This window comes from Oncorhynchus mykiss, chromosome 7, assembly GCF_013265735.2.
Source record: "Oncorhynchus mykiss isolate Arlee chromosome 7, USDA_OmykA_1.1, whole genome shotgun sequence".
In the NCBI taxonomy this organism is placed as follows: Eukaryota; Metazoa; Chordata; class Actinopteri; order Salmoniformes; family Salmonidae; genus Oncorhynchus; species Oncorhynchus mykiss.
Genome location: NC_048571.1, coordinates 72,030,734 through 72,057,525, shown reverse-complemented (window position 1 = coordinate 72,057,525; position 26,792 = coordinate 72,030,734). Strand labels below are relative to the sequence as shown.

The window sequence follows — 26,792 nt, the reverse complement described above, 5'->3', positions numbered from 1 at the left end:
CATAATACAGAACATTTATAGACAAGAACAGAACTACATACATTTAAATAATAGCACACAGCCTACATATCAATACATATACACAAAGTATCTAAATCAAATAGGGGAGAGGCTGTGTGTCATGAGGTGTTGCTTTAACTGTTTTTGAAAACAGGTCTTTTGTTCATTTGAGTAATAGGAGATAGAAAGGAGTTCCATGTAATAATGGCTCTATATATTACTGTACACGTTCTTGAATTTGATCTGGAATTGGGAACTATGAAAAGACCCCAAAGGCATGCCTGGTGGGAGAAGTGTGTGTGTGTCAGAGCTGTGCGTATGTTGACAATGCAAACAATTTTGAATTTCCAACACAATCTTTCTTATAAAAAGAAGAAGTGATGCAGTCAGTCTCTCCTTAACTCTTAGCGAAGAGAGACTGGCATGCATAGTATTTATGTCAGCCCTCTGATTACAATGAAGAGCAAGATGTGCTGCTCTGTTCTGGGCCAGCTGCAGCTTAACTTTTTTAGCAGCACTTGACAACATGGTGGGATCAAGATATGACTTAACTAGAGCATGCAGGACTTGCTTTGTGGAGTGTGGTGTCAAAAAAGCAGAACATCTCTTTATTATGGCCTGACCTCTCCCCATCTTTACAACCATTGAATCTATATGGTTTGACCATGACAGTTTACAATCTAACATAACAAGTAATTTAGTCTCCTCAACTTGTTAATATTCAGAACCACATTCATGTAAAGCTTAGAGAGCCTACCAGACAAGCTAAATGCCTTTTATGCTCGCTTTGAGGCAAGCAACATTATAGCATGCATGAGAGCACCAGCTGTTCCAGATGACTGTGTGATCACTCTCTCCTTAGCCGATGAGAGCAAGACCTTTATATAGGTCAACATTCACAAAGCCGCGGGGCCAGATGGATTACTAGGACGTGTACTCAAAGCATCCGCGGACCAAAGGGCAAGTGTCTTCATTGACATTTTCAACCTCTCCCTGACCGTGTCTGTAATACCTACACATTTCAAACAGACCACCATAGTCCCTGTGCCCCAGAAAGAGAAGCCAAATTGCCTAAATAATTACTGCACCATAGCACTCACGTTGGTAGCCATGAAGTGTTTTGAAAGGCTGGTCATGGCTCACATCAACACCATCATGCCAGAAACCCGACACCCACTCCAATTCCCATACCGCCCTAACAGATCCACAGATGAGGCAATCTCAGTCGCACTCCACACTACCCTTTCCCACCTCTACAAAAGGAACACCTACGTAAGAATGCTGTTCATTGACTACAGCTCAGAATTCAACACCATAGTACCCACAAAGCACACCACTAAGCTAAGGACCCTGGGACTAAACACCTCCCTCTGCAACTGGATCCTGGACTTCCTGATGGGCCGCCCCCAGGTAGTAAGGATAGGCAATAACATCTGAAACGCTGATCCTCAACACAAGGGCCCCTCAGGGGTGCGTGCTTAGTCCCCTCCTGTACTCCCTGTTCACCAACAACTGCTTGGCTAAGCACGACTACAACACCATCATTAAGTTTGCTGACGACACAACAGTGGTAGGCCTGATCACCGACAACGATGAGACGACCTATAGGGAGGAGGTCAGAGAACTGGCAGTGTGGTACCAGAACATCAACATCTCCCTCAATGTGAGCAAGACAAAGGAGCTGATCGTGGACTACAGGAACATTGATGGGTGCTGAAGTGGAGCGGGTTGAGAGATTCAAGTTCCTTGGTGTCCACATCATAGCCCAAACACACCAAGACAGTTGTGAAGAGGGCACTACAACACCTTTTCCCCTCAGGAGACTGAAAAGATTTGGCATGGGTCCCCAGATCTTCAAAACGTTCTACAGCTGCACCATCGACAGCATCCTGACCGGTTGCGTCACTACCTGGTATGGCAACTGCTTGGCATCTAACCATAAGGCGCAACAGAGGGTAGTGTATATGGCCCTGTACATAACTGAGGCCAAGCGTTCTGAAGTCCAGGACCTATATACTAGGTGGTGTCAGAGGATGGCCCCAAAAATGGTCAAGGACTCCAGTCACCCAAGACATAGACTGTTCTCTCTGCTACTGCACGGCAAGCGATACCAGAGCGCCAAGTCTAGGTCCAAAAGGCCCCTTAAGTCACTTACATTGTGTCTGCCAACGCCCCTGGGATAATGTACATTTGCTGCAGCATTATGACAATTCTCATACTTGTAAAAGATAGCTTAATAGAAAATGAGTGAAGTAAAAGTTACCCAGAAAAATACTACTTGAGTAAAAGTTACCCAGTAAAATACTACTTGAGTAAAAGTTTTATGTCTCTGTTTTAGTTTGGTCAGGGCGTGAGTTGGTGTGGGCATTCTATGTTTTTGTTCTAGGTTTGCTATTTCTGTGTTTGGCCTGGTATGGTTCCCAATCAGAGGCAGCTGTCGATCGTTGTCTCTGATTGAGAACCATACTTAGGCAGCCTGTTTTCCCACTAGGATTTGTGGGTAGTTATTTTGTGTTTAGTGTGTTGTTTCACCTGACAGGACTGTTTTGTTTCTTTCATTCACTTTATTTTATTTTGTGTTCAGTTCTAATAAATTAACAGGGACACTAACCACGCTGCATATTGGTCGGATCCTTCCTACTCCTCCTCAGACGAAGAAGAGATTCGTTACACATAACATTGTTGTGGTATGTTACAAAGTCATTTTACGACCACACATATCAATATTCATTTTATATATCAATATTTTGCTAAGTCTTGCTAAGTGGATGGGTCTCAACAGAAGGTGTAAATGGTACAGCCAAATGGTTACTTGCGTAGTAGCAGTATCAGAAATAGTGTCAACATAAATTAAATAAAATACAGTATGTACACAAACGATATCAATAATGATAGTGAATGATGAGGTTATATGCATACAATCAGGGGTAAAGTGGCTGAGCAGCAGGATAAAAAAAATAGTAGCAGCAATGCTGATGACTGGTCCATCCGAACCACGCATGAACAAGGGAATCTATATTCCGAGAGCCTGTTTCTGTCCATAGCCTCTAAAACACCCTAATCTTCTCAAAAATATACGTTTGTCTATCTGTGTCCAGTCCAGGTGGTAACTCGATTGATCTTTGTCTCTTTGTTTGTAACATTTTTATTATAAGTTTTACATTGTAAAAAGTCAAAATTATTTTTCAGGCATCGGATCCGGAAAAATAGGTTTCAGAACAAAACAGTCCAAAACGGAGACAGGATCCGTCTAAAATTAAGCACTGGTTATGGGTAAAAGCCCACAATGAAACTAACCTTAAATTGTGGAGAATATGAATGTGTTGCCCATGTATATGCAATCATTCATGACTTACAGAACCCTTCTTTGGTGCCTTTAAAGACTCGATGGGAAAAGGATTTGGGGGAGGAACTTGGGGAAGACGCCTGGGAATCTGTGCTGCACAGGGTGTACTCGTCCTCTTCTAGCACTAGACTCAGCCTCATTCAATTCAAGGTGGTTCACCGTATCCACTGGTCGGGGGCCAAACTTGGAAGAATATTCTCTGATGTTGATCCTACCTGTGTCAGATGTAAAGTGGAACCAGCCATACTGTTGCATATGTTTTGGGGCTGTCATAAACTGTCAGGTTTCTGGGAATTAATATTTAAATGTTTTTCTGATATATATGACACTGTTATAGATCCGTCTCCCCTTACAGCCCTTTTTGGAGTACTGCCCATGGATACCCCCCTATCAAGAATCCAGTCGGACACTGTTGCTTATACAACTCTTTTAGCTAGACGGCTAATACTACAGAACTGGAAGATGGCAGCTCCCCCATCTTATAAATATTGGGTGAGAGATGTGTTCTGCTCTCTGAAACTAGAAAAAAGTCAATTCAATTCACGTGGGAACCCCAAACTGTTTAATGAGGCTTGGGCTCCATTCCGGTCTTACTTTAAACAGTCCATCCTCTGATGGCATTTCAATTAAAACTAAAATAAGTCTGTATTTGACCCCCCTGTGACTTAAGGGTTGGAGGAGCTTCTCTCTGTGTTTTTGCTGGGGGGGTATTAAGGTCCATGTGCTTATTGATTGTGACCCACGGATGCCTTGTTCATCTTGCCCGGGCAGAGACTGAAGTGTGAGCTTGTTTTTCCCAGTTATTTTTACATTTTGGTCACACCTACATGAATAATCATTCTATTTGTTTTTTATTTTAAAACTTTGTAAACTTTATTTTTGGTCCAGTGGATGGTCGGTCTGTGGCCATGACCCTCTGTGAGTGGTTGCATTTCTCCACCCTTATCCCTTGACTGTTTACAGGAACAATGGTGAGGTGTTTGCTCTGTCCCTGTACTATAGATTGCCCTTTAACCTTTGTAGTCTTCTGCCTGGTGTGTTTAACTTGTCTAAAGTATGGTATCTTTAAAGCTATTTTTTTTTCACTAGTTGAGTATATTATTTATATTGCTTTGTGTTGTCTTGTCTCTGTGTGTGTGTAAAACTTAATAAACAGAGTTTTTTTTTTAAATGTGGAGAATGATACATTTGCATCTGTTGGCCATTAATTAGCCTGTTATTTGCTATGCCTATGAAGGCTACCATTTAAAACAATAAATATGTTGAAATTATGATATCACTGGAGTCATTGCAAATCAATTTGTGCCACTTGTGTAGCCTATCTGGAGCTGACAAACGGATTTAACAAATAGCCTATAACTTCAGTTTATTATTGTTGTAGCCTTGTGTTATTATTCAATTATTTATGGACATGTTTAGTTAATAAAATTGGAAGTTATCAATTGTGATCATAGTCACAATTCTGTCGCAATTGCCGATCAGCTGATGTTAGAATGCATTAGATTGAAGGCAACAGTCAGTCAGATTAGGCTACAGGTAAAAAACAATACTGGCTGTTGACAAGCACATGCCTATTCAGTTCGTATCCATATTTTAATATTTGATTCAGTGATTGAAACTACAACCCCATCCTCAGTAGCCTATTCCAGCAGGCTGTTGGGCAACGGAAGCACTTACCTCGAAATTGCCTCGCTGTTCATGTTGAATAAATTAGTCTGTCAATTTGAACTAAGCAAGCTGCTAAATCGTTCATCTAACATATTGCCTAGGCTACTGTAGGCTCTCTGAAATTAGATGTAGGCCCATCAGGAGCTATAGGTTACCTGCATCTAGCTAACCCAACCATGACAAAGTTGAATTACAAATCATAAACCCAGATGCCAATTGAAATGTCAATCTCGCAAATAAGCCATTTATAACAGTTTGTAGTCTTAACATCTGGCACATAACATCACGACTGCCAGAAAATAGCCTAACATACATTTTTTTAAGTTTAAAAAGGGCAAATTATATTTTCTATTGCTACATATTCAAATTCCTTTAGTCACAATAGCTCGGAATAATAATTATTTTGATGGAAAACCACATTTTGATTCTTAGGTTAGAAGTTAAGTTGAGATTCCTTCTTAGTTCGCTCAATAACATTATAAAAAAAGGGTTTATTAGCTAAATGTGGCAACTCCCCTCTTGCTGCAAAAAAACAACATTTTGGCCCTAGTTTTCAGGCCTTGTGGGCAGGGTTGTGTAGTCATTGGGCTAGACATTTTAGCTTGACCTGGTAACCGTGGCTGGCAGAGTGTTTAGTTCATTACCAAGTGCAGCTCGCTGTCACGACTTCCGCCAAAGTCGGTCCCTCTCCTTGTTCGGGCGGCGTTCGGCGGTCGACGTCACCGGCCTTCTAGTCATCGCCTATCCACTTTTCATTTTCCATTTGTTTTGTCTTTGTTTTACACACCTGGTTTCAATCCCCCAATTACTTGTTCATTATTTAATTAACACTCTGTTCCCCCATGTTTGTTTGTGTAATATTTTATTGTATTACGGTCCGTATTTGTGGCCTTGTATTTATGCGACGTGTATTGTGATTTATTTGAGTAAAATTTCTTTCATTACTCATATCTGCTGTCCTGCGCCTGACTCATCTCACCAGAGGCTTTACACTCGCTACCTACTGCTGTGAACACAAATCTTTGTTTTTCCTTTCTGACTAATTTATTCATCACTGTGCGTGAATACCAGAACTGTAGGTAAGGTATATGTTTTTCCACTGTTTAACAAACTAATTTGTCAATAGTTTATGAATATTTTGGTCATTATTACAGAATTAAGTATCTTGTTTAAATGCTAGTTATCTAACATTGTTAGCTACATTTTCAACATCGTGCATGGATAACTGGACAGTTAATTGGATAACCACAGCTGAGTTACATGGCACAAAATTGAAAAGCTTGTTAAAATCTCCAATCAACATTAAAGAACCCTAAGTTGAGGAACTGTCTCTCTCACGTCGCTGTAAAAGGAGTACAATCTCCATCATTTCACCTACTCAGTGTACAAATTCCAGAGGCATCACCCTCTAATTCAGTACTGATTGATGGAATTATTTATGCACGTAATTATTTATGCGTGTAATTAATTATGTTGCTATATGTTTAAATTCACTTTTGATATCTTTGTTTGTTTCGGTTGTGACCTTTCATATACAGGTAACTGCCAAAATAAAGGAAACACCGGCTAAAGCGTCTTAATAGAGCATTGGGCCACCACGAGCCAGAACAACTTCCATGAACCTTGGCATATGTGATTGACATACTGTATATTATTACCACAATCAATTAAATACATTAATGTTAGTATTTTTGTCTGACTTTTTGCCTTTTCACTCCTGCCCTGTGTTGTCTTTGACTTGACCTCCATCTTGCCCTTGTATACATCCTCTCCCTCTCAGGTAAATATTTTAAATGTTCATTTCCTTCTTCATTTCAGCATTTTTTCCCCTTTCTTTTTTCAAATATTTTTGATATATCACAGGGGCAGTTTTTATCCTCTCTGTCTTTTTTGTGTACTTTTCAGCATGTTGGCACTTAATGGATGTCCCTGTCCTTCAATAACTACAAATACTCCAAAACAGAAATTATTAAATTTAATCAAATTTATTGGTCACATACACGTGATCAGCAGATGTTATTGCGGATGTAGCGAAATGTTCGAGCTTCTAGCTCCAACAGTGCAGTAAAATGTAACAATTAATATCTAACAAATTACACAACATATACCCAATACACACAAATCTAAGCAGGAATTCATTATGACTATATACATATGGACGAGCGATGTCAGAGTGTAAAGGACTAAGATACAGTGGAATAGTATAGAATAGAGTATGTACATAATAGGAGTAATGCAAGATATGTAAACATTAAGTGAATGAGATACAGTAGAATAGTATAGAATACAGTATATACATATGAAAGTGACTAGTGCGCCATTTATTAAAGTGGCCAGTGATTTCTAGTCTATGCCTATAGGAAGCAGCCTTTAATGTGCTAGTGATGGCCTTTAATGTGCAAGTCTGATGGCCTTGAGATTGAAAAACAGATTCTATCTCTCGGTCCCAGCTTTGATGCACCTGTACTGACCTCACCATCTGGATGACAGCGGGGTAAACAGGCAGTGGCTCGGGTGGTTGATGTCCTTGATGATCTTTTTGGCCTTCCTGTGACGTCGGGTGCTGTAGGTGTCCTGGAGAGCAGGTAGTTTGCTGCCGGTAATGAGAGCCTTGCGGTTGCAGGCGGTGCAGTTGCCATACCAGGCGGCGATAGAAGCTTGTGAGTGTTTTAGGTGACAAGCCACATTTCTTCAGCCTCCTGAGGTTGAAGAGGCTCTGTTGCACCTTCTTAATCACACTGTCTGTGTGGGTGGTCATTTTCAGTTTGTCAGTGATGTGTATGCCAAGGAACTTAAGCTTTCCACCTTCTCCACTGCGGTCTCTTCGATGTAGATAGGGTGGTGCACCCTCTGCTGTTTCCTAAAGTCCACAATCCTCTCCATTGTTTTTTTTTACGTTGAGTGAGAGGTTGTTTTCCAGGCACCACACTCCCAGAGCCCTCGCCTCCTATCGTCATCGTTGGTAATCAAGCCTACTACTGTTGTGTCATATGCAAACTTGATGAATGAGTTGGAGGCTTGCTTGGCCACGCAGTCATAGGTGAACAAGGAGTACAGGAGGGGGCTGAGCATGCACCCTTGTGGGGCCCCAGTGTTGACGATCAGAGGAGCGGAGGTGATGTGTCCTACCTTCACCACCTGGGGGTGGCCTGTCAGGAAGTCCAGGACCCAGTTGCACAGGGCAGGGTTCAGACCCATGTCCTCAAGCTTAATGATGAGCTTGGAGGGTACTATGGTGTTGAATGCTGAGCTGTAGTCAATGAACAGCATTCCTACATAGGTATTTCTCTTGTCCAGATGGGATAGGGCAGTGTGCAGAGTGATGGCGATTTCATCATCTGTGGATCTATTGGGGGCGGTAAGCAAATTGAAGTGGGTCTAGGGTGGCAAGTAAGGTAGAGGTGATATGATCCTTGAATAGTCTCTCAAAGCACCTCATGATGACAGAAGTGAATGCTACGGGGCGACAGTCATTTAGTTCAGTTACCTTTGATTTCTTGAGTACAGGAACAATGGTGGCCATCCTGAAGCATGTGGGGATAGCAGACTGGGATAGGTAGAGATTGAATATGCCCATAAACACACCAGCCAGCTGGTCTGCGCATGCTCTGAGTACGTGGCTAGGGATACTGTCTGGGCCGGCAGACTTGTGAGGGGTAACACATTTTAAATGTTTTACTCATGTCGGCCACGGAAAAGGAGAGCCCACAGTCCTTGGTAGCGGGCTCGGTTGGTGGCACGGTGTTATCCTAAAAGCATGTGAAGAATGTGCTTAGCCTGTCCGGAAGCAAGACGTCGGTCTCGGCCACGTGGCTGGTTTTCCTTTTGTAGTCCGTGATTGTCTGTAGTCCCTGCTACATATTGTACGTCTCGTGTCTGAGCCGTTGAATTGCGACTCCACTTTATCTCTATACTGACATTTAGCCTGATCGATTTTCTTGCAGAGTGAATAACTACACTGTTTATATTCTGCCACATTACCAGTCACCTTGCCATAGTTAAATGTGGTGGTTCGCACTTTCAGTTTTGCACGAATGCTACCATCTATCCACTGTTTCAGGTTAGGGTAGGTTTTAATAGTCACAGTAGGTACTAAGTCTCCTATACACTTCCTTATAAACTCAGTCACCGTATCCGTGTATGTGTGTAGATTATTTTCGCAAGCTACCCGGTACATATCCCAGTCCACGTGATCAATTCAATCCTGAAGCGTGGATTCCGATTGGTCAGACCAGCATTGAATAGTTCGAAGCATGGGTACTTCCTGTTTGAGTTTCTGTCTATAGGACGGGAGGAGCAAGATGGAGTCTTGGTCAGATTTGTCGAAATTTGGGTGGGTGAGGGCCTTGTAAGCATTCCCGGAAGTTTGAATAGCAATGGTCGAGAGTCTTAGCAGCGCGACTAGTACAGTCGATATGTACAGTATATATCTATGTTTTTAATGTAGATCATCACATCAGATGTTTTTTTCAATCAATGAAAAGAAAAACAGTGTCAATAGACTTACTTTGGACTTTAATGAATCCCCATGGCTGGCATATCCTTTGGACAGATGTACATCCCCAAAAACATATTTGAATCCCAAAACCAAACTTTATACATTTAAAATATTATATGTTCGGTATTGGCACTTCTTAGAAATACATGAAGATTTACTAACTTGTTCACAAATATTCTTAAAATGTTGGCAGACAGACTACTCACTATGTGGCCATGATGGAGAGGGTTGCAATCCCATTTCCTGATTTTAATTGTAGGGGTGAATGTTAAGGCACATTCATTCTACAGTCTTTTAATGTGTGTGTTTTGGTAGTGACATCATTTGGACTGCATTTTTCAGAGGAAGATGAATAAATACTAATTAGATCAGTATCTTTTAAAATAATATAAGAACAACTAGGATGGAGACCTGCATAGACACAGGTGCAAATACACCCAATAACAGACAAAATGCCATGCAAAGCAGACTCACTCTTTGTCCAGTAGCTGCTTCACAGTGAGGTAGGCCCACAGCCTCTGGATGTGGCTATCAGGCCTGGCTTCAATGGGCTCGTCCGTTGATATTGTCTCAGAGTACATCACCCTATTGCTTTTCTGAAATAATCAAGGCATCCTCACATTACAATACTAAACATTGACTTGATTGTATATTTTGATATTTTGCTGAACTCTCTCCAAAGTAATCATATGGAGTGATAATTTTTTTATATATTTTTTTTATTGCCTTCAAAATCAAAAGAAAATACAGAACAGTATGGAGTGATTTGACCTATGAACTTGTGAAGGTAGCAGAGTAGAGGTGACCTCACCGATATGGCTATGACCTCTGCAGTGAATGTCTCTATGTTGTTGTCGGTGATCTGGCCAGACACCACGATCTCAGAGCCGTTGTAGTACTGGCTGAAGTTGGTCTGGGTCAGGTTAGCTCCACCCACATACACCATCTGCACGTCCGTCAATAGGGGTGTGGCCACCTCTTCATAAAAGCCCTGTTAATCATACATTACAGGTAATCTAGAGGTTAAGAGTGTTGGGCCAATAACCGAAAAGTTGATGGTTCAGAACCGACTATATGAAAAATGTGTCGATGTGCCCTTGAGCAAGGCACTTAACCCTAATTGGTTCTGTAAGTCACTCTGGATAAGTGTCTGCTAAATGACTAAAATGTACAGAGGCCATTAGTCACGTCCCTTGCTCCTCCTGGTTTCCTCTCGCATAATCTACATTTAGGAAATCAGGACTCAACAGTAAAGCCTCCTTAGATGAGATATGATCTTATTGCGCTTTAAAGGTTAGTTCAGGCCTTTTATATTCCAGCTAATTAAGCTTAATTGGGACCATTTTTGATCATTGGTGTTTTATGATTTAAATCATTAAAATCCATTGTAGTGCAGAGACTTTTGTGTGAATGCACTGCTTCACAGTGGGTGTTCCCTTACCTGCAGCTGCAGAGCAGCATCAGAATCCTCATATATTCTGCGTCCCACACCGCTGTTCTCCAGTGCCATCTTTTCCAGGAACTCAAAGTTGACATCCATTCCAAAACCGAGACAGTAGAGTGGGAATTTCTTACCAATGGCTTCCTTTACATTCTTGTGGATCTTTTCCAGGTTGGTCTCACCTGAGGAAAGTGAGATTGGTTTTTGTGTTTGTGGTGTGGTGGGGTGTGTGTGTGTGTGTACCTGTGGTTGGGTCTCCATCAGTGAGTAGTATAAGGAGGGAGGCTGAGCCCTCTCGTGGGTTTCGGTTTAGCATGGCTGTGCCCTCCAACACAGCAGCATTGATGTCGGTGGCTAAGAAGAGAAGAGAGAGGACCACACATCTATGTATTAGCTCCTATTGTCACTAACTAGGCTATTGTTCATAGCTCCCATTATTTTACCCTTTTGTGCACTTATTTTATTTGTTTATTTGTATTTATTTTTTATTATTTATTACAAAAAACACAAGGAAGGGGTGACATTAAAGTATTAGAACATGAAGGACAAACAATACAGCATCAAGACACTATCAAACATGTCTCAGTCTTTCTGCAACAGAGCCATCCTTATGTGTGAGGGTGCGTGTGCATGATAGTGATATAAAATATATGTCATAGTTTCCTTTTTCATGATTGCCAGCAGCATACCACCCTGCATACCACTGATGGCTTGCTTCTGAAGCTAAGCAGGGTTGGTACTGGTCAGTTCCTGAATGGGAAACCAGATGGTGTTGGAGGGCCAGTAGGAGGCACTCTTTCCTCTGGTCTAAAAAAAATATCCCAATGCCCCATGGCAGTGATTGGGGACACTACCCTGTGTAAGGTGCCGTCTTTCGGATGGGACGTTAAACTGGTGTCCTGACTCTCTGAGGTCATTAAAGATCCCATAGCACTTATTGTAAGAGTAGGGGTGTTAACCCTGGTGTCCTGGCTAAATTCCCATTCTGGCCCTCAAACCATCAGGGTCACCTAATAATCCCCAGTTTACAATTGGCTCATTCATCCCCCTCCTCTCCCCTATAACTATTCCCCAGGTCGTTGCTGCAAATGAGAACGTGTTCTCAGTCAACTTACCTGGTAAAATAATAAATGAAATTCAAATAAAAAATGATCACAATCTTGTGAAACATGAACCCTCCAAGTTCCTCAACCATTCAAGCCCCCTCAGAAGAAGAAAACAACAATTAATTCCATTACCCACCCCCATGAACCCCCCAATGCACCAACAACCAAGAGAATGAAAAAAGGAAAAGACAGAAGAAAACAACAAACAATTCAAAAAATAAATAAATACATTTAAAACAAAGGACAACTGAAATCATAACAGCATTATATGTTTGTGTGCATGTCTGGCACTATTGCATGTACTGTATGTGTGTGTTCTTGTATGTGTTTATTTGAATGAGAGTGTGGGTATATGCATGTGTACAAACACCTGCACAGCCTCAGCCTCAGGGAATCTGGCATTAGTTGTAAAAACACTGCCACTTAGTGTCATTCAAATATGCTTTTATTGTTTTATTTTGACTTTTTTTCCCCTTTATCTTTTGAGCATCATTCTCTCTCACACAGCAGCTCCACTCCCACTTGTCTCCAATTCCACGTACCAACCCTCAGCTTCCCTCAGCCCATCCCATCTATCTCTGCTGGCCACCCACTTCGTGTTTCTACGCAACACATATCTTTCAACTATGCTATGATGTTTAAGGCACAATTTCAATCTATCTAATCAAATAGAATCTACAGATTTTTGTGCACTTTGGATTTGTTTACACAGCCACCCCAATAATCCTTTTCTGATTTTCTTTCTATATCCAATGTTTTTTTCTGACTGTCCATTACTTGTCACACCACCTTTAAAAATCTTTGGGTTGTTGTCATGGTAACAGCAGGTCATGTGCAAAACAGAAAACACTTCAGTTGAACCAAATCTGATCTAAACCAAATCTACATATGGAGATGGTATAAATCAGAAGTTAAATGATGGGATACCATGTGGTTATCGCTGTTTACACATTAGGAAATATGAATTGGGCTGCCTGTGTCTTACAAAATTATGATACACTGTAATTGTACTGTTGGTTTTGGAAACTTTTGAAAATAGGGAAGAGGATTAAGTAAGTAAATAATAAATTGTACCTCCTCTGTCTTGAATGTGTCGTGCAAAGCTCTTGGCAGCCTCCAGGTTTTCCTGGTTGGCCGGCAGCAGCTCGTTCTTCCAGGCAGACACAGTGTAGTCGAAGGTGATCAGGCCAAAGTGGTCGTCCTCCACCAGGTCTACCAGGATCTTCAACAAGGCCTGCCGGGTCTGACAGTGCATCCAATCAAAATTAACCAATCAACCAATCAAAATTAATTGTTACATGCATTAAATAGAAAAATGTGTACAATTCTCAATCGTTAAGCCTTTAGCGTCATTACAGCAGGCAACACATTCAAACACACAAACAAACCTGCTTCATTTTCCTGCCATGCATGGAGCCACTCCGATCGATGATGAACACTACATTCTTTGGTATGCGTGGTAGGTCACTAGGAGCAAAGTGATGGACAAAATACCCTTTTGACTCCTGAATAGAGAATCAGAGATAGTGATTAAATGACAGGGTAGAAATAAAGAAATGAATGACACGATTAGAGTGAGATAAGTGTACCTTGAGCTCTCCCATGGATGTGTTCCTGTGGACGTCATAAACAATGACCAGGTCTCCGTTCAGGCCCTGTTCTCCACAGCTGTCACACTGACTCTGCTGCTCCTTGCTTGGGTAGAAATGTACCCAGGCCTGCGGAGATGGTGGTAGTTTAGGCTTCTGCTTTTAAAAATACAGCCTAATTTAGCTTGGCTCAGCATGAGATCATACATTTTAGAATTAACATGCACAGATATGTGAAAATGACATGGGTGCGAAGAATAGGGTTTGAAATTATGCCACCAAATTGTACGATGTTTTGAATTGAATACATTTGAAGGTGTCAATCCCCTTGGTTCATCTTCATGTGATATATGTTATGTATTGACTGGACATGCGCAGACCAGAGCATGCGCAGACCAGCTGGCTGGTGTGTTTACAGACATACTGTATTCAATCTCTCTCTGTCCCAGTCTGATGTCCCCACATGCTTCAAGGTGGCCACCATTTTTCCTTTACCCAATAATGCAAAGGTAACTGAACTATTGCCCCGTAGCACTCACTTCTGTCATCGTGAAGTGCTTTGAGAGACTAGTGAAGGATCACATCACCTCTACCTTACCTGCCACCCTAGACCCACTTCAATTTGCTTACCGCCACAATAGATCCACAGACGATACATGATCGGCAACACACTGCACACTGCCCTATCCCATATAGATAAGAGGAATACCTATGTAAGAATGCTTTTCACTGACTATAGCTCAGTATTCAACATCATAGTACCCTCCAAGCTCATCATTAAACTTGAGGCCCTGGGTCTGAATCCCGCCCTGTGCAATTGGGTCCTAAACGTCCTGACGTGTAGGAAACAACACCTCCACTTCGCTGATCCTCAACACTGGGGCCACACAAGGGTGTGTGCTCAGCCCCCTCACCCATGACTGTGTGGCCAAGCACGCCTCCAACTCAATCATCAAGTTTGCAGACGACACAACAGTAGTGGGCTTGATTACCAACAACAACGAGACGGCCTACAGGTAGGAGGTGAGGGCTCTGGGTGCGTGGTGCCAGGAAAATAACCTCTCACTCAACGTCAAAAAAACTAAGGGGATGATCGTGGACTTCAGGAAACAGCAGAGGTAGCACCCCCTATCCACATTGACAGGACCGTAGTGGAGAATGTGGAAAGTTTCAAGTTCCTCGGCATACACATCACTGACAAACTGAAATGGTCCATCCACACAGACAGTGTGGTGAAGAAGGCGCAATAGCGCCTCTTCAACCTGAGGAGGCTGAAGAAATGTGGCTTGTCACTTAAAACACTCACAAACTTCTACAGATGCACAATTGAGAGCATCCTGTCGGGTTGTATCATCGCCTGGTACGGCAAATGCACCGCCTGCAACCCAAGGCTCTCCAAAGGGTGGTGTGTTCTGCACAACACATCACCGGGGGCAAACTACCTGCCCTCCAGGACACCTACAGCACCCGATGCCACAGGAAGGCCAAAAAGATCATCAAGGACATCAACCATCCGAGCCACTACCTGTTCACCCCACTATCATCCAGAAGGCGAGGTCAGTATAGGTGCATCAATGCTGGGACCGAGGGACTGAAAAACAACTTCTATTTCAAAGCTGTTAATTTTCCATCACTAGCACAGAGAGTCTGTTGCCTATTTACACAGACTTGAAATCACTGGCCACTTTAAAAAATGTAACACTAGTCTCTTTTATAATGCACTACAATAATGTTTACATATCTTGCATTACTCATCTCATATGTACTGTATATACTGTATTCTATGCTATTTCACTGTATCTAAGTCTATCCCTCTCTGACATTGCTCGTCCATATATTTATATATTCTTTATTCCATTCCTTTACATAGATTTGTGTGTATTGGGTATTTGTTGCAAAATTGTTAGATGTTACTTGTCAGATATTACTGCACTGTCAGAGCGAGAAACACAAGCATTTCGCTACACCCACAATAACATCTGCTAAACACCTGTATGTGACCGATAAAACTTGATTTGATTTCACATGTTATTTTGGTTAGCTCTACATTACTCTGTTGTGGACTACCTCACTAGAAGCGTGTGTTTTGGTGATGGCATTAGCCAGCTCTTTGGTGCTCAGCCCTCCTTTAATCTCCAGGAAGTTAACGCCTGGTCGCTCATTGATGTATACGTCAATCTGGCCATAAGGAAGAGAAGGAAAACATCACATCAACCCTTATGAGCACTATCCACCTGATTTCACTAGGATGAGTATTACTGTGCGGTGCATTCAGAAAGTATTCAGGCACCTTGACTTTTACCACATTTTGTTACATTGCAGCCTTATTTTAAAATTGATTATATATACAGTATATATATATATATATATATATATATATATATATATATATATATATATATTAATATTTTTATCCATAGACACACATTACGCCATAATGACAAATATCCAAAAATGGAAATATCACATTTACATAAGTATTCAGACCCTTTACTCAGTCCTTTGTTGAAGCACCTTTGGCAGGTATTACAGCCTCGAATCTTGTTGGGTATGGGGCTTGGCACACCTGTATTTGGGGAGTTTCTCCCATTCTTCTCTGTAGATCCTTTCAAGCTCTGTCAGGTTGGATGGGGAGCATTGCTGAACAGCTATTTTCAGGTCTCTCCAGAGATGTTAGATCGGGTTCTAGTCCGGGCTCTGGCTGGGCCACTGGCAAGGACATTCAGAGACTTGTTCCAAAATCACTCCTGCGTTGTCTTGGCTGTGTGCTTAGGGTCGTTGTCCTGTTGGAATGTGAACCTAAGGTCCTGAGCGCTCTGGAGCAGGTTTTCATCAAGGATCTCTGTACTTTGCACCATTCATCTTTCCATTGATCCTGACTAGTCTCCCAGTCCCTGATGCTGAAAAACATCCCCACAGCATGATGTGCCACCACTATTCTTCACCATAAAGATAGTGTCAGGTTTCCTCCAGATGTGATGCTTGGCATTCAGCCAAATAGTGTAATCTTGCTTTCAGACCAGAAAATCTTGTTTCTCATGGTCTGAGTCCTTTAGGTGCCTTTTGGCAAACTCCAAGTGGGCTGTCATGTGCCTTTTACTGTGGAGTGGCTTCCGACTGGCAACTCTACCACAATGGCCTGATTGGTGGAGTGCTGCAGAGATACTTCTCCTTCTGGAATGTTCTCCCATCTCCACAGAGGAATTCCATCAGCGTGACCATCGGGTTCTTGGTCACCTCCCTGACCAAGGCCCTTCTTCCCAATTGCTCAGTTTGGCGGGGAGGCCAGCTCTAGGAAGAGTCTTAATGGTTCCAAACCTCTTCCATTTAAGAATGATTGAGGCCATTGTGTTCTTGGGGACCTTCAATGCTCAAGACATTTGTTGGTACCCTTCCCCAGATTTGTGCCTCGACACAATCCTGTCTCTGAGCTCTACGGACAATTCCTACGACCTCATGGCTTGGTTTTGCTCTGACTTATACTGTCAACTGTGGGAACTTATATAGACAGGTGTGTGCCTTTCCAAATCATGTCCAATCAATTGAATTTACCACAGGTGGACTCCAATCAAGTTGTAAAATCATCTCAAGGATGATCAATGTAAATAGAATGTACCTGAGCTCAATTTTGAGTCTCATAGTAAAGGGTCTGAATACTTAGGTAAATAAGGTATTTCTGCAAAAATTTATAAAAATACATTTTTTTAACTTTGTCATTATGGGGTATTGTGTGTAGTAGATTGATGAGTGAAAAAATTATTTAATACATTTTAGAATGTGGCCGTAATGTATCAAAATGTGGAACAAGAGAAATGGTCTAAATACTTCCCGAATGCACTGTATGCACATGAGTACATGCCTTGATAATGCTAATGCTCTCACCTTGAAGTCAGCGACAGGCTGCATGGGTCGAGCGTGGATCAGCAGTTCGTACTTGCCCAGTCGGCGTTTCAGCAGCTCCTCATACGTCAGTTCAAAGGTCACCTTACTGAGCGCGGCCACAGTCACAGACGTCTTAAACTCCTCAAGGGTCCTCCCCACAGAACTGAGGAGACATATAGAGACAGTCTAGCATGCACCAACACGTAGTTTGTAGTTTTAAAGTTAATTTCGTTAAATTCTACGCATTTTTGCCATTGATCTTAGAGAACATTTTTCAGTTGTCTGCAAACATTTTGTCGTGTGGTTAAGAGAAGATGTTGCTGTTTTAAAATGAATTTCCTGCAATTCTACACATTTTTACGATGGGGATAGAATATTTTATTATATTTAGGCAAATTAGCTGGCTAACGCATTGATCCTGCTTTGTAGTATACCAAGATATAGTGGTAAAAAGATAGATGGGAAAACTCGGATTGCCGGTCACAGCAAAAAAAGTAGCACTCCCTATACTTGCAATGCATTTCTCAAAAGGTGGGTAAACTGTGTTTACTTGCATTTACCCTCCACTATACCACTGACCCCTATTGGTAATTGAGTGACTGTCAGTGACTTACATAATAGGAAAACTGTTGATGCACTGCCAAATGTTTTAATTGAACCTTGTGTCATCTACTACTCTAACGCTCAACAGTAAGTTGATACCATGACTGAGTTCCACAAACAAGTGGCCAATTATGTCCCTTATTGGCTAGGGCCGGACCTGCAGACACCCACACACACACCTGACTATGCCAGCGCTTTGGCCACGAGACACTGCCTGAGTGTATTGCTGCTGAGCCTCCTCCTTCTGTTTCACAACCCCATCATACGTCTGCCCCTCAATGGTCCTGAGGAAGAGAGAGTTTATATGCAAACATTTGTGTAAGCTATATGTAAGACAGTAGAGATATCTGCTCAGGCTCAATAGGGATACATTCATGTAGACCCACATTTTGAATTTACTGATGAAGGCCATCTTGGGAATTTTGACATGGAATTCTATTTCCTGTGACTGGTCCATCCGATTGGCCACACGACTGGTGATAATAGTGGTCGCATAGCGACTGGTCACTGTGGAGTTGATGTGAAAGCTGTAGATGTCCCAGTCCCTGTTCTATAAAGGGTCAGGAAACACCATCAGCACTGTTTACTGTCAGACAACATTTGAATACAGATGTAGACTTTTTTTTCACACAGTGTTAGCAGTGCAATTTCTAAAAATTAAATGCTTAAATACTACATTGGAATTCCAATTTAGCATTTAAGCATTGCATTTATCAATAACCATTCCAAATTACATTTAATGATTGGGATGCAAAAATGATTAATGCAATTTAGCGTTTAAGAGTTGCATTTTAAAATTAGCAATGATAACCCTCCATAATACTGTGGCATGCTGTGGCATGACTTGCCCAGAAAACAAGACTGCCTCTGTACACACACACACACACACACTCAAGTCACACACACACGCGCGAGACCCACACACACATAAGCAATTGCACCATTTACGACTAAATAATAACCAGTAGAACTGAAGATTAGTATATCTGAAACCTGATTGGGCTCGGACTGGTTACACCTACATGTTTGTTTGACTGCATTCTAGATTCATGCACTCTCGAAAGAGAAAAAGGTGTTGACCAGTCGGTCTTTCACCCCAGACGTGATATGATAACATGTTGCTGTTTGTCTACCTAGGAGACATGGTGCACTCTATCTGTTTTGGGCTGATAGGACGGTTTAGGGAAACAGCAACAAGGACAACCGTAGACTTGTCTAAGTCTATCACAGTATAGCTCAATCTAACCCCTAAAACTTGAGGGGATCTTGAGCTCTCCAACCTTGTGCTCTCTGCACATCCAAAACTGTAGTCAAAAGAGACATCTGAACTGATGTAACCCCACAAAAACACACAGTCAATCACATGCATGCTAATCAACACAACATAACACAATATAATCCCTGACAGAGTGCCCTCCCCCTTGTGACCCTGCATCCTGTGTGTGACCCTACTGTACCTTATTGGCCATTGCTGTGGTAACGCAGGCCAGCAGCAGTCCAAGAAGGCCGACTCGTACTGTGACTCCCTCCATCATGACCTCAGCAGAAATGAAACCCCACAAAACACACACAGCCTTTTAAAGAGGAGCACAGTATGCTATTGGCCAGCAACCAGAGAGCAGGGGCGTCCTTTCAGCTAAACTAGGGTATGGCAAAGTGATTAAGGGAAGTTAGAGGTAGTTTTGCGTTAACTGTTCAATTTCACGATCGAGCTCAAACAAACTGTCCTCCTTAGCGGATAGCAATTCCAACAATGTACTCAAGTGATCGGTATCCGGATTTGACTGGGATATTTCCACGTCAATCTGATTCAAAATCCGCGTTGTTGCGCCTCGAATGGTACCCCGCTTTCGTCTCATTCTTTCTGCTTCATGCCGACGTTCCTCCTCAGCCATTTCAGCCACTTCTTCGTCGCAGCTCATATCCCGGGTTTCGGCACCAACTTTTAGATTAACTAACTTCTTAGTAATGACTCGGGACGTCGGTTTTGATACGAAAGCTTATTTTAGTAAGAATACTTGTTTACGTTACATTTAACAACAATTGTTTCGGTACAGAGCAATGCAGGTAAGATGCTGTTGGAAAGTCAGCCACAATCACCCGCACCTGCACATAATTGGCGCGTTATCACTCATTCCTCTCGCAAGGCATTCTGGGACTTGCAGTCAAAAAGCGTAATTCAACACAACCCAATACAATTACATATGCAAATAAATCAAAAGAAATATCTTTAGATACAGCTCAAAGAATAACTTAAACATTAACTCTGTAACACATTAAAGTTACAACATACAGTGTCACGGCTTCATTGCTCCAGACCACCTGAAGCAGGAGTTTAGAGCACTCATTATGCATTTGGGTCCCAAGGTTTTAATATGACCAATCATATCGATTGGTTCCAATGATGAATTTTGACACAAGCCACCTTTGCCTTGTGGCGTTCTTCAACAAAGATGGCTGACAAAACATTACGGTGGAACCAGATGTAAGTTTTTATAACGTCATAACGAGTCAAGCAAAAAATTTACAATTGAGAGGAATATGTTAGTTATTAATGTAGAGACAAACGTTTGTGCATATGTTTTTGTCATAAAGTTAATTTACAAAAAGCACTATTTCCCAAGTTAAAACCTGTTATGGCAAGTTCCCCTCAGGGAACTCCACCCCCCGTTCAGCTGAAAAGGTGGCGCGGGAAATTCAAAAATATTCTTTAGAAATATTTAACTTTCACACATCAACAAGTCCAGTACCTCAAATGAAAGATAAACATCTTGTTCATCTACCCATCATGTCAGATTTTTAAAATGTTTTACAGCGAAAACACAACATATATTTATGTTAGACCACCACCAAATCAAAGGAAAAACGCAGCCATTTTTTCCAGCCAAAGATAAAATCACAAAAGCAGGATTAGACATAAAATGAATCACTAACCTTTTGAAAATCTTCATCAGATGACAGTCATATGATATGTTACACAGTACATTTATGTTTTGTTCGATAATATGCATTTTTTTATCCACAAATCTCGGTTTACATTGACGCCATGTTCAGAAATTCCTCCAAAATATCCGGAGGAATTATAGAAAGCTACGCCAGATAACAGAAATACTCATCATAAACTTGACTGACTAAAGATACATGTTCTACATATAATTAACCTCTTTGATCTCTAGGGGCGCTATTTCATTTTTGGATAAAAAACGTTCCCGTTTTAAGCGCGATATTTTGTCACGAAAAGATGCTCGACTATGCATATTCTTGACAGTTTTTGAAAGACAACATTCTGAAGTTTCAGAATCTGCAAAGATATTGTCTGTAAGTGCCCCAGAACTCATTCTACAGGCGAAACCAAGATGATGCGTCAACCAGGAAATGAGCAGAATTTCTGAAGCTCTGTTTTCCATTGTCTCCTTATGTGGCTGTGGAATGAATGAGCCTACACTTTCTGTCATTCCCCCAAGGTGTTAGCAGCATTGTGACGTATTTGTAGGCATATCATTGGAAGATTGACCATAAGAGACTACATTTTCCAAGCGTCCGCCTGGTGTCCTGCGTGGAATTCGGTGCGCAATTGCCAGCTGCTTGTACTTTTCCATTTGATTGAGGGGAGAAACCATGCTTCCACGAACGATATATCATTGAAGAGATATGTGAAAAACACCTTGAGGATTGATTCTAAACAACGTTTGCCATGTTTTCAGTCGATATTATGGAATTAATTTGGAAAAAAGTTCGCGTTTTGAGGACTGAATTTTCAGGTTTTTTTGGTAGCCAAATGTGATGTATAAAACGGAGCTATTTCTAATACATAAAGAATCTTTTTGGAAAAACTGAGCATCTGCTATCTAACTAAGAGTATCCTCATTGAAAACATCAGAAGTTCTTCAAAGGTAAATGATTTTATTTGAAGGCTTTTATGTTTTTGTTGAAATGTTGCGTGCTGGATGCTAACGCTAATGCTAACGCTAAATGCTACGCTAGCTAGCTACTTTTACACAAATGATTGTTTTCCTATGGTTGAGAAGCATATTTTGAAAATCTGAGATGACAGTGTTGTTTACAAAAGGCTAAGCTTGAGAGATGGCATATTTATTTCATTTCATTTGCGATTTTCATGAATAGTTAACGTTGCGTTATGGTAATGAGCTTGAGTCTGTATTCCTGATACCGGATCCGGGATGGGGAGATCAGAGAGGTTAAAGATACACTGGTTCTTAATGCAACCGCTGTGTCAGATTTTTTTTAAACGTTACGGAAAAAGCCTAACATTGCAATAATCTGAGACGGCGCTCAGACGTAACAGTATTTCTCCGCCATGTTGGAGTCAACAGAAATACAAAATTACAACATAAATATTCCCTTACCTTGATGATCTTTCATCAGAATGTAGTGCAAGGAGTCCTAGTTCCACAATAAATCGTTTTGTTCCATAATGTCCAATACTAGTGTCCAAGTAGCTGCATTTGCTATCACTTTCAGCTCACGTGCCCCAAAACTGACTGCTGGCCCAAGGTAACTCGCACGAAAACTTCCAAAAGATATATTCCAGGTCGAATAAACTGGTCAACTAAGTAGAGAATCAATCTTCAGGATGTTATTATCATATATATCCAATAACGTTCCAACCGGATCATACGTTTTCATCTGGAGCCAAATTGAACAGCGGTAGCACCCACAGAGAAATGCGCCACAGGAAAATGGCATTCTGTCGGGACACTGACTATTTCCCCTCCCATTCGGTCCAAGTTCACAGCAAATGCTCCATTCCACTTTCTACTGAATGAGGACAACTAGTGGAAGGCGTAGGAAGTGCTTCCAGATCCATATCTTGTTGGGAAAGGAGGGGGCGAGGACGTCAAAGTTGTCCCAACTTTCAGAATTTCACTTCTTGTTTGGAAGATTGCCTGCCCTATGTTATACTCACATACATAATTCAAGCAGTTTTAGAAACTTCAGAGTGTTTTCTATCCAATAGTAATAATAATATGCATATATTAGCAATCTAGGACAGAGTTTGATGCAGTTCACTATGGGCACGCAATTCATCCAAAGGGAAAATACTGCCCCCTATCTTCAACAAGTTTTAACTGACTAGCTAACATTAGCCAGATAGCTAGTGTTAGGCAAATTAATTGGTAATTCGTGTTGTTTAATGTTTTAGGGACTCCTGAGAAAAACAGCAAACCAGGCTGTCGTCTTGTGAAACAGTGGATGTAAATAATCTAGCTAGCTAAAGCATTTACTGCAAATTGAATGTACAATTGTGTAAGCTTGCCTTGCTTTGCAGCTGAAGTAACATAGCTAACTATTTACTTGCTTATTGTGTAGTGGAGGATAAAAATATCTGTATGCCTATGGATGTGTAGCTAGCTACAGTATTTAGCCGATCTGTGTATGGACCCTAAAACGTTTGGTATGAATATTAGTTCAGAACCTATCTATGTACCTCAGCTATTATAGTTGTTGTATTAACATCAAGTCTGAATAGCATTAATGAAGCCTATGGATAGAGTAGAATATAATAACTTTATTGTGCCAAGGATGCAAGTCCTATATACACATGTACTGTAGTTATTACCACTTATGAGATTCCCACATTGTAGCCTGTACGTTGAATATATTCACTGATCATGTACTCTTCCTTGGCAAATAAAGGTGCAGTTCAGGTATGAATCTCTGAGACATTATTTTTCTGTCATATCAAAGTCCATTATTTGAATGATGCTGTGTCTGCATGTATGTATTACAATTATACACTTCAGTGTTTACCACTCCTGGTCCTGGGACATCAATGATTACATATTGTAACTATGCAATATACTAGAAACATGATTGATTTGTAATTCATATATACAGAAAAAAACTATGCATATCTAACTCCCTTCATCTGCATTAATCTGAGGACACAGGATAGTATTCCAATCCGTGGAGAATGTGAAACGCTTTATTGAAAGAAGTTCATTATCCAGGTGTTATAAATACATAAAATGTATTATAATTATGATAATTGTAATATTATAAATACAAGTTCAATCTGTACTTCAATGCACATATGGTGTGCATTATAAAAAGAGGAAGAAAGACGAGGTGGGGAGAGAGGTGTAGAAGACAGAAAGAGAAAAAGGTAAGAACAGGCAGGCAGCATATGATTCAGGAATTACAGTGATACCCTAATATTCTCTCAGTTCATCACAATTGCGGTGTTTCCTAACCAGCCTTGGGCCCCCAGTTGGCCTGAAGGTTATCTTAAGAGCGGGTGAGGTGGCGATGACGGGACTGGCTTCCTCTCTCACGTCAAATACCTGCAGACGAGAGAGCATGACTAGGCCTTGTTTTTGTATTCTAACACGGTCAGTCATCTTAAATCAGGAGGTGAGATGCAAAACTGACCTTGGATCATTAACTCTGGGACTACTACATCTCTGCCTGTATTTCAATGTAAAGCATCTCTTTAATAATAATTCCTGTTTACCTGACCAAGTGACATCTCACCTATGATCATGCTGTGCCCTCTGTGTCAGCCAGTTCAGATGCAGGAGGGGTTCACCAAAACAGCTTATATAACCTAGAGGATTTATGGAGAAGGGGGAGAGGGATGAAGTGAAGAAGAGAGACTTATTTTGTGTGTGTGGTGTCCACACTAAGTGGCTACAGCGTACTTTATGCTGAAAAACAAACATGAGGACAAACAATAGAAGATAATGTCAATAGAAGATATTGTATGTGACGCAGACACCTATCGGTGTACCTGAAACATTTAAATATAGAGGGCTGTGTCTCACCACTTGGTTATTGCCAGGCTAACCCCCAGGGAAATCATGACTTGGCAGCAACAGATAGTCCAGTGAAAATGGCTGTATTTATGTGGTGTAAATCTGAAAATTAACAGCTGACATCTTAAGGGTTTTTAAATTAATGCATGTGAGAGGCTCCATGTACAACAATACAGGCAGAAATGGAGAAAAAGAACACAGAACAGTTTACCTCTGGTTATGGACACTTTTGCCAGCAATAACGCTTCTGCGGCCTGTTCCTCAGACAGTGAACATCTGGCAATATCTACATTTTCGAACTTTTGGTCAGCTCGCTCTCTGAAAGTAAAGAAAACAGCTTATTTTTTTGTGGATATTAAAACAATAACTGAGATATATGACCATTAAAAATAAAGCAGCAGATGTCATTTTTAGGATATGCCAATAAAGCCCACTGCTGCTCACCTGAGATGCCATCTTTGTAGGTGTCTGCTTTGACTTCCTTTGTGTCAGAAAAAAATTGCTTTCAGAACAATTATTTTTGATTGAAAATAAAAAAGGTTTTGCTCGACAAAAAGACACAAATGTACCTTCATAGCATATAACAATTTGCCTTTGAATAAGCACACCTTCATACAAATGTGCTACTGTATTCAGAATTATTGACGCACAGCCGAAGATGCTGCCATGTCCTGCCAGCACGCCCACAAGCGAGCCACTCAGGAGCAGAATGATGACACGTGGAAGAGGGAAAGGAATGAGATGGGGAGGGCTAATAGCTGAACAATAGACTATTCAGCCTTTACTAAAGAATAGTCTAATAGCCAAGCTAGGTGTGAAAACCCCCCTCCTATCACAGACCAGACTTGCCCTAATGACCAAGGGGTAGCTTGCTACTCAATGTAATAAAATAATAACTTTTCAAATAAATAACACTGTCCTTGCGAACTACATAGCATATCATTACAGCAGTATGTACCGGTATGTTAGCTAGCTACCTAACGTTAGTAGTTATACATCTAACTACCCAACGTTTATGGTCTTGATTATTCTCGTCATTCTTAGCTAAATGGTATAGTCGTTGTGCTTTCTCAATGGACATTTGGGTGCTTTCGTAAATTTGTGGTATTGTAAACACATCGTGGCCGCTGTGTGTGCTTGTTTCTATACTATAATTGTTTTTACAGCTTTGGCAGTGCTACTGACTGACTGTAGTGGTGGCACTTGGCTTGCGGATGCAAATTCACACAACATTCTAGAATATAATTTTGTTATTAAAAAGGTTTTTTGATGCACACCTTTTTTTTTTACACACAAAGACCCAAATGGCGTTCCATAGAAAATTGAGGTGAGGAAACAACTGAAAGTAGGATTACTGATCACCAAATCACCAAGTCTTCAGGAACAGGCCCAGGTAGCCTACAAAACGAAGGTTAAAGAAGTGAAGGGAGACATCACAACAACTAAAGTTCTGACCGACCCCATTAAAAACATCTGGTAGAATGACACCATTGCTGATGACTGGTTGAAAGGCCTCAGTGAAAATTTCCCCAAAAAGGCGCTCTCAAAAACTGTGATAACTGCCGAGGAATGAACTTACTATTCATAGCAAGCAAGCTTTTCCTCAATGCACTCAGGCAATAGCCGGAAGGATTCTGGAAAGGAAGAGGATGTATGGACCAGGTATTTGCACTGTGAAACATTATAGAACAATGGTTACAGTGGAACACACCCCTTTTTATAAATTTTGTTGACTTCAAGAAAGGCTTTTAATTGTGTACATAGAAACACCCTATGCAAAAAGGTGAGCTCCTATGGGCTTCCATCGAAGATCATTACACTCTTAGAAAAAAAGGTTTCAAAAGGGTTATTCGGCTTTCCCTATAGGAGAACCCTCTATAGAA

The 26,792-nt window shown here is 41.2% G+C and overlaps 1 protein-coding gene across 5 annotated transcripts in view; it reads right to left on the bottom strand.

Moving 5' to 3' along the window:
• The window catches only part of LOC110528433 (inter-alpha-trypsin inhibitor heavy chain H3), a 35,676-nt gene extending 15,957 nt beyond the window's left edge, over window positions 1–19,719 (bottom strand). For all 5 annotated transcript variants that reach the window (XM_021610488.2, XM_021610490.2, XM_021610489.2 and 2 more), the window contains exons 1-12: window positions 19,591–19,719; window positions 18,520–18,683; window positions 18,313–18,417; window positions 17,531–17,693; window positions 15,716–15,826; window positions 13,649–13,777; window positions 13,448–13,564; window positions 13,134–13,302; window positions 11,197–11,307; window positions 10,954–11,135; window positions 10,324–10,503; window positions 9,987–10,108 (exon numbers count right to left, since the gene is read on the bottom strand). In XM_021610488.2, the coding sequence (XP_021466163.2) occupies window positions 9,987–10,108; window positions 10,324–10,503; window positions 10,954–11,135; window positions 11,197–11,307; window positions 13,134–13,302; window positions 13,448–13,564; window positions 13,649–13,777; window positions 15,716–15,826; window positions 17,531–17,693; window positions 18,313–18,417; window positions 18,520–18,683; window positions 19,591–19,668 (1,631 nt within the window). In that variant the 5' untranslated portion in view covers window positions 19,669–19,719. The remainder of the gene's footprint in view (window positions 1–9,986; window positions 10,109–10,323; window positions 10,504–10,953; window positions 11,136–11,196; window positions 11,308–13,133; window positions 13,303–13,447; window positions 13,565–13,648; window positions 13,778–15,715; window positions 15,827–17,530; window positions 17,694–18,312; window positions 18,418–18,519; window positions 18,684–19,590) is intronic.
• Window positions 19,720–26,792: the final 7,073 nt, after the last annotated feature.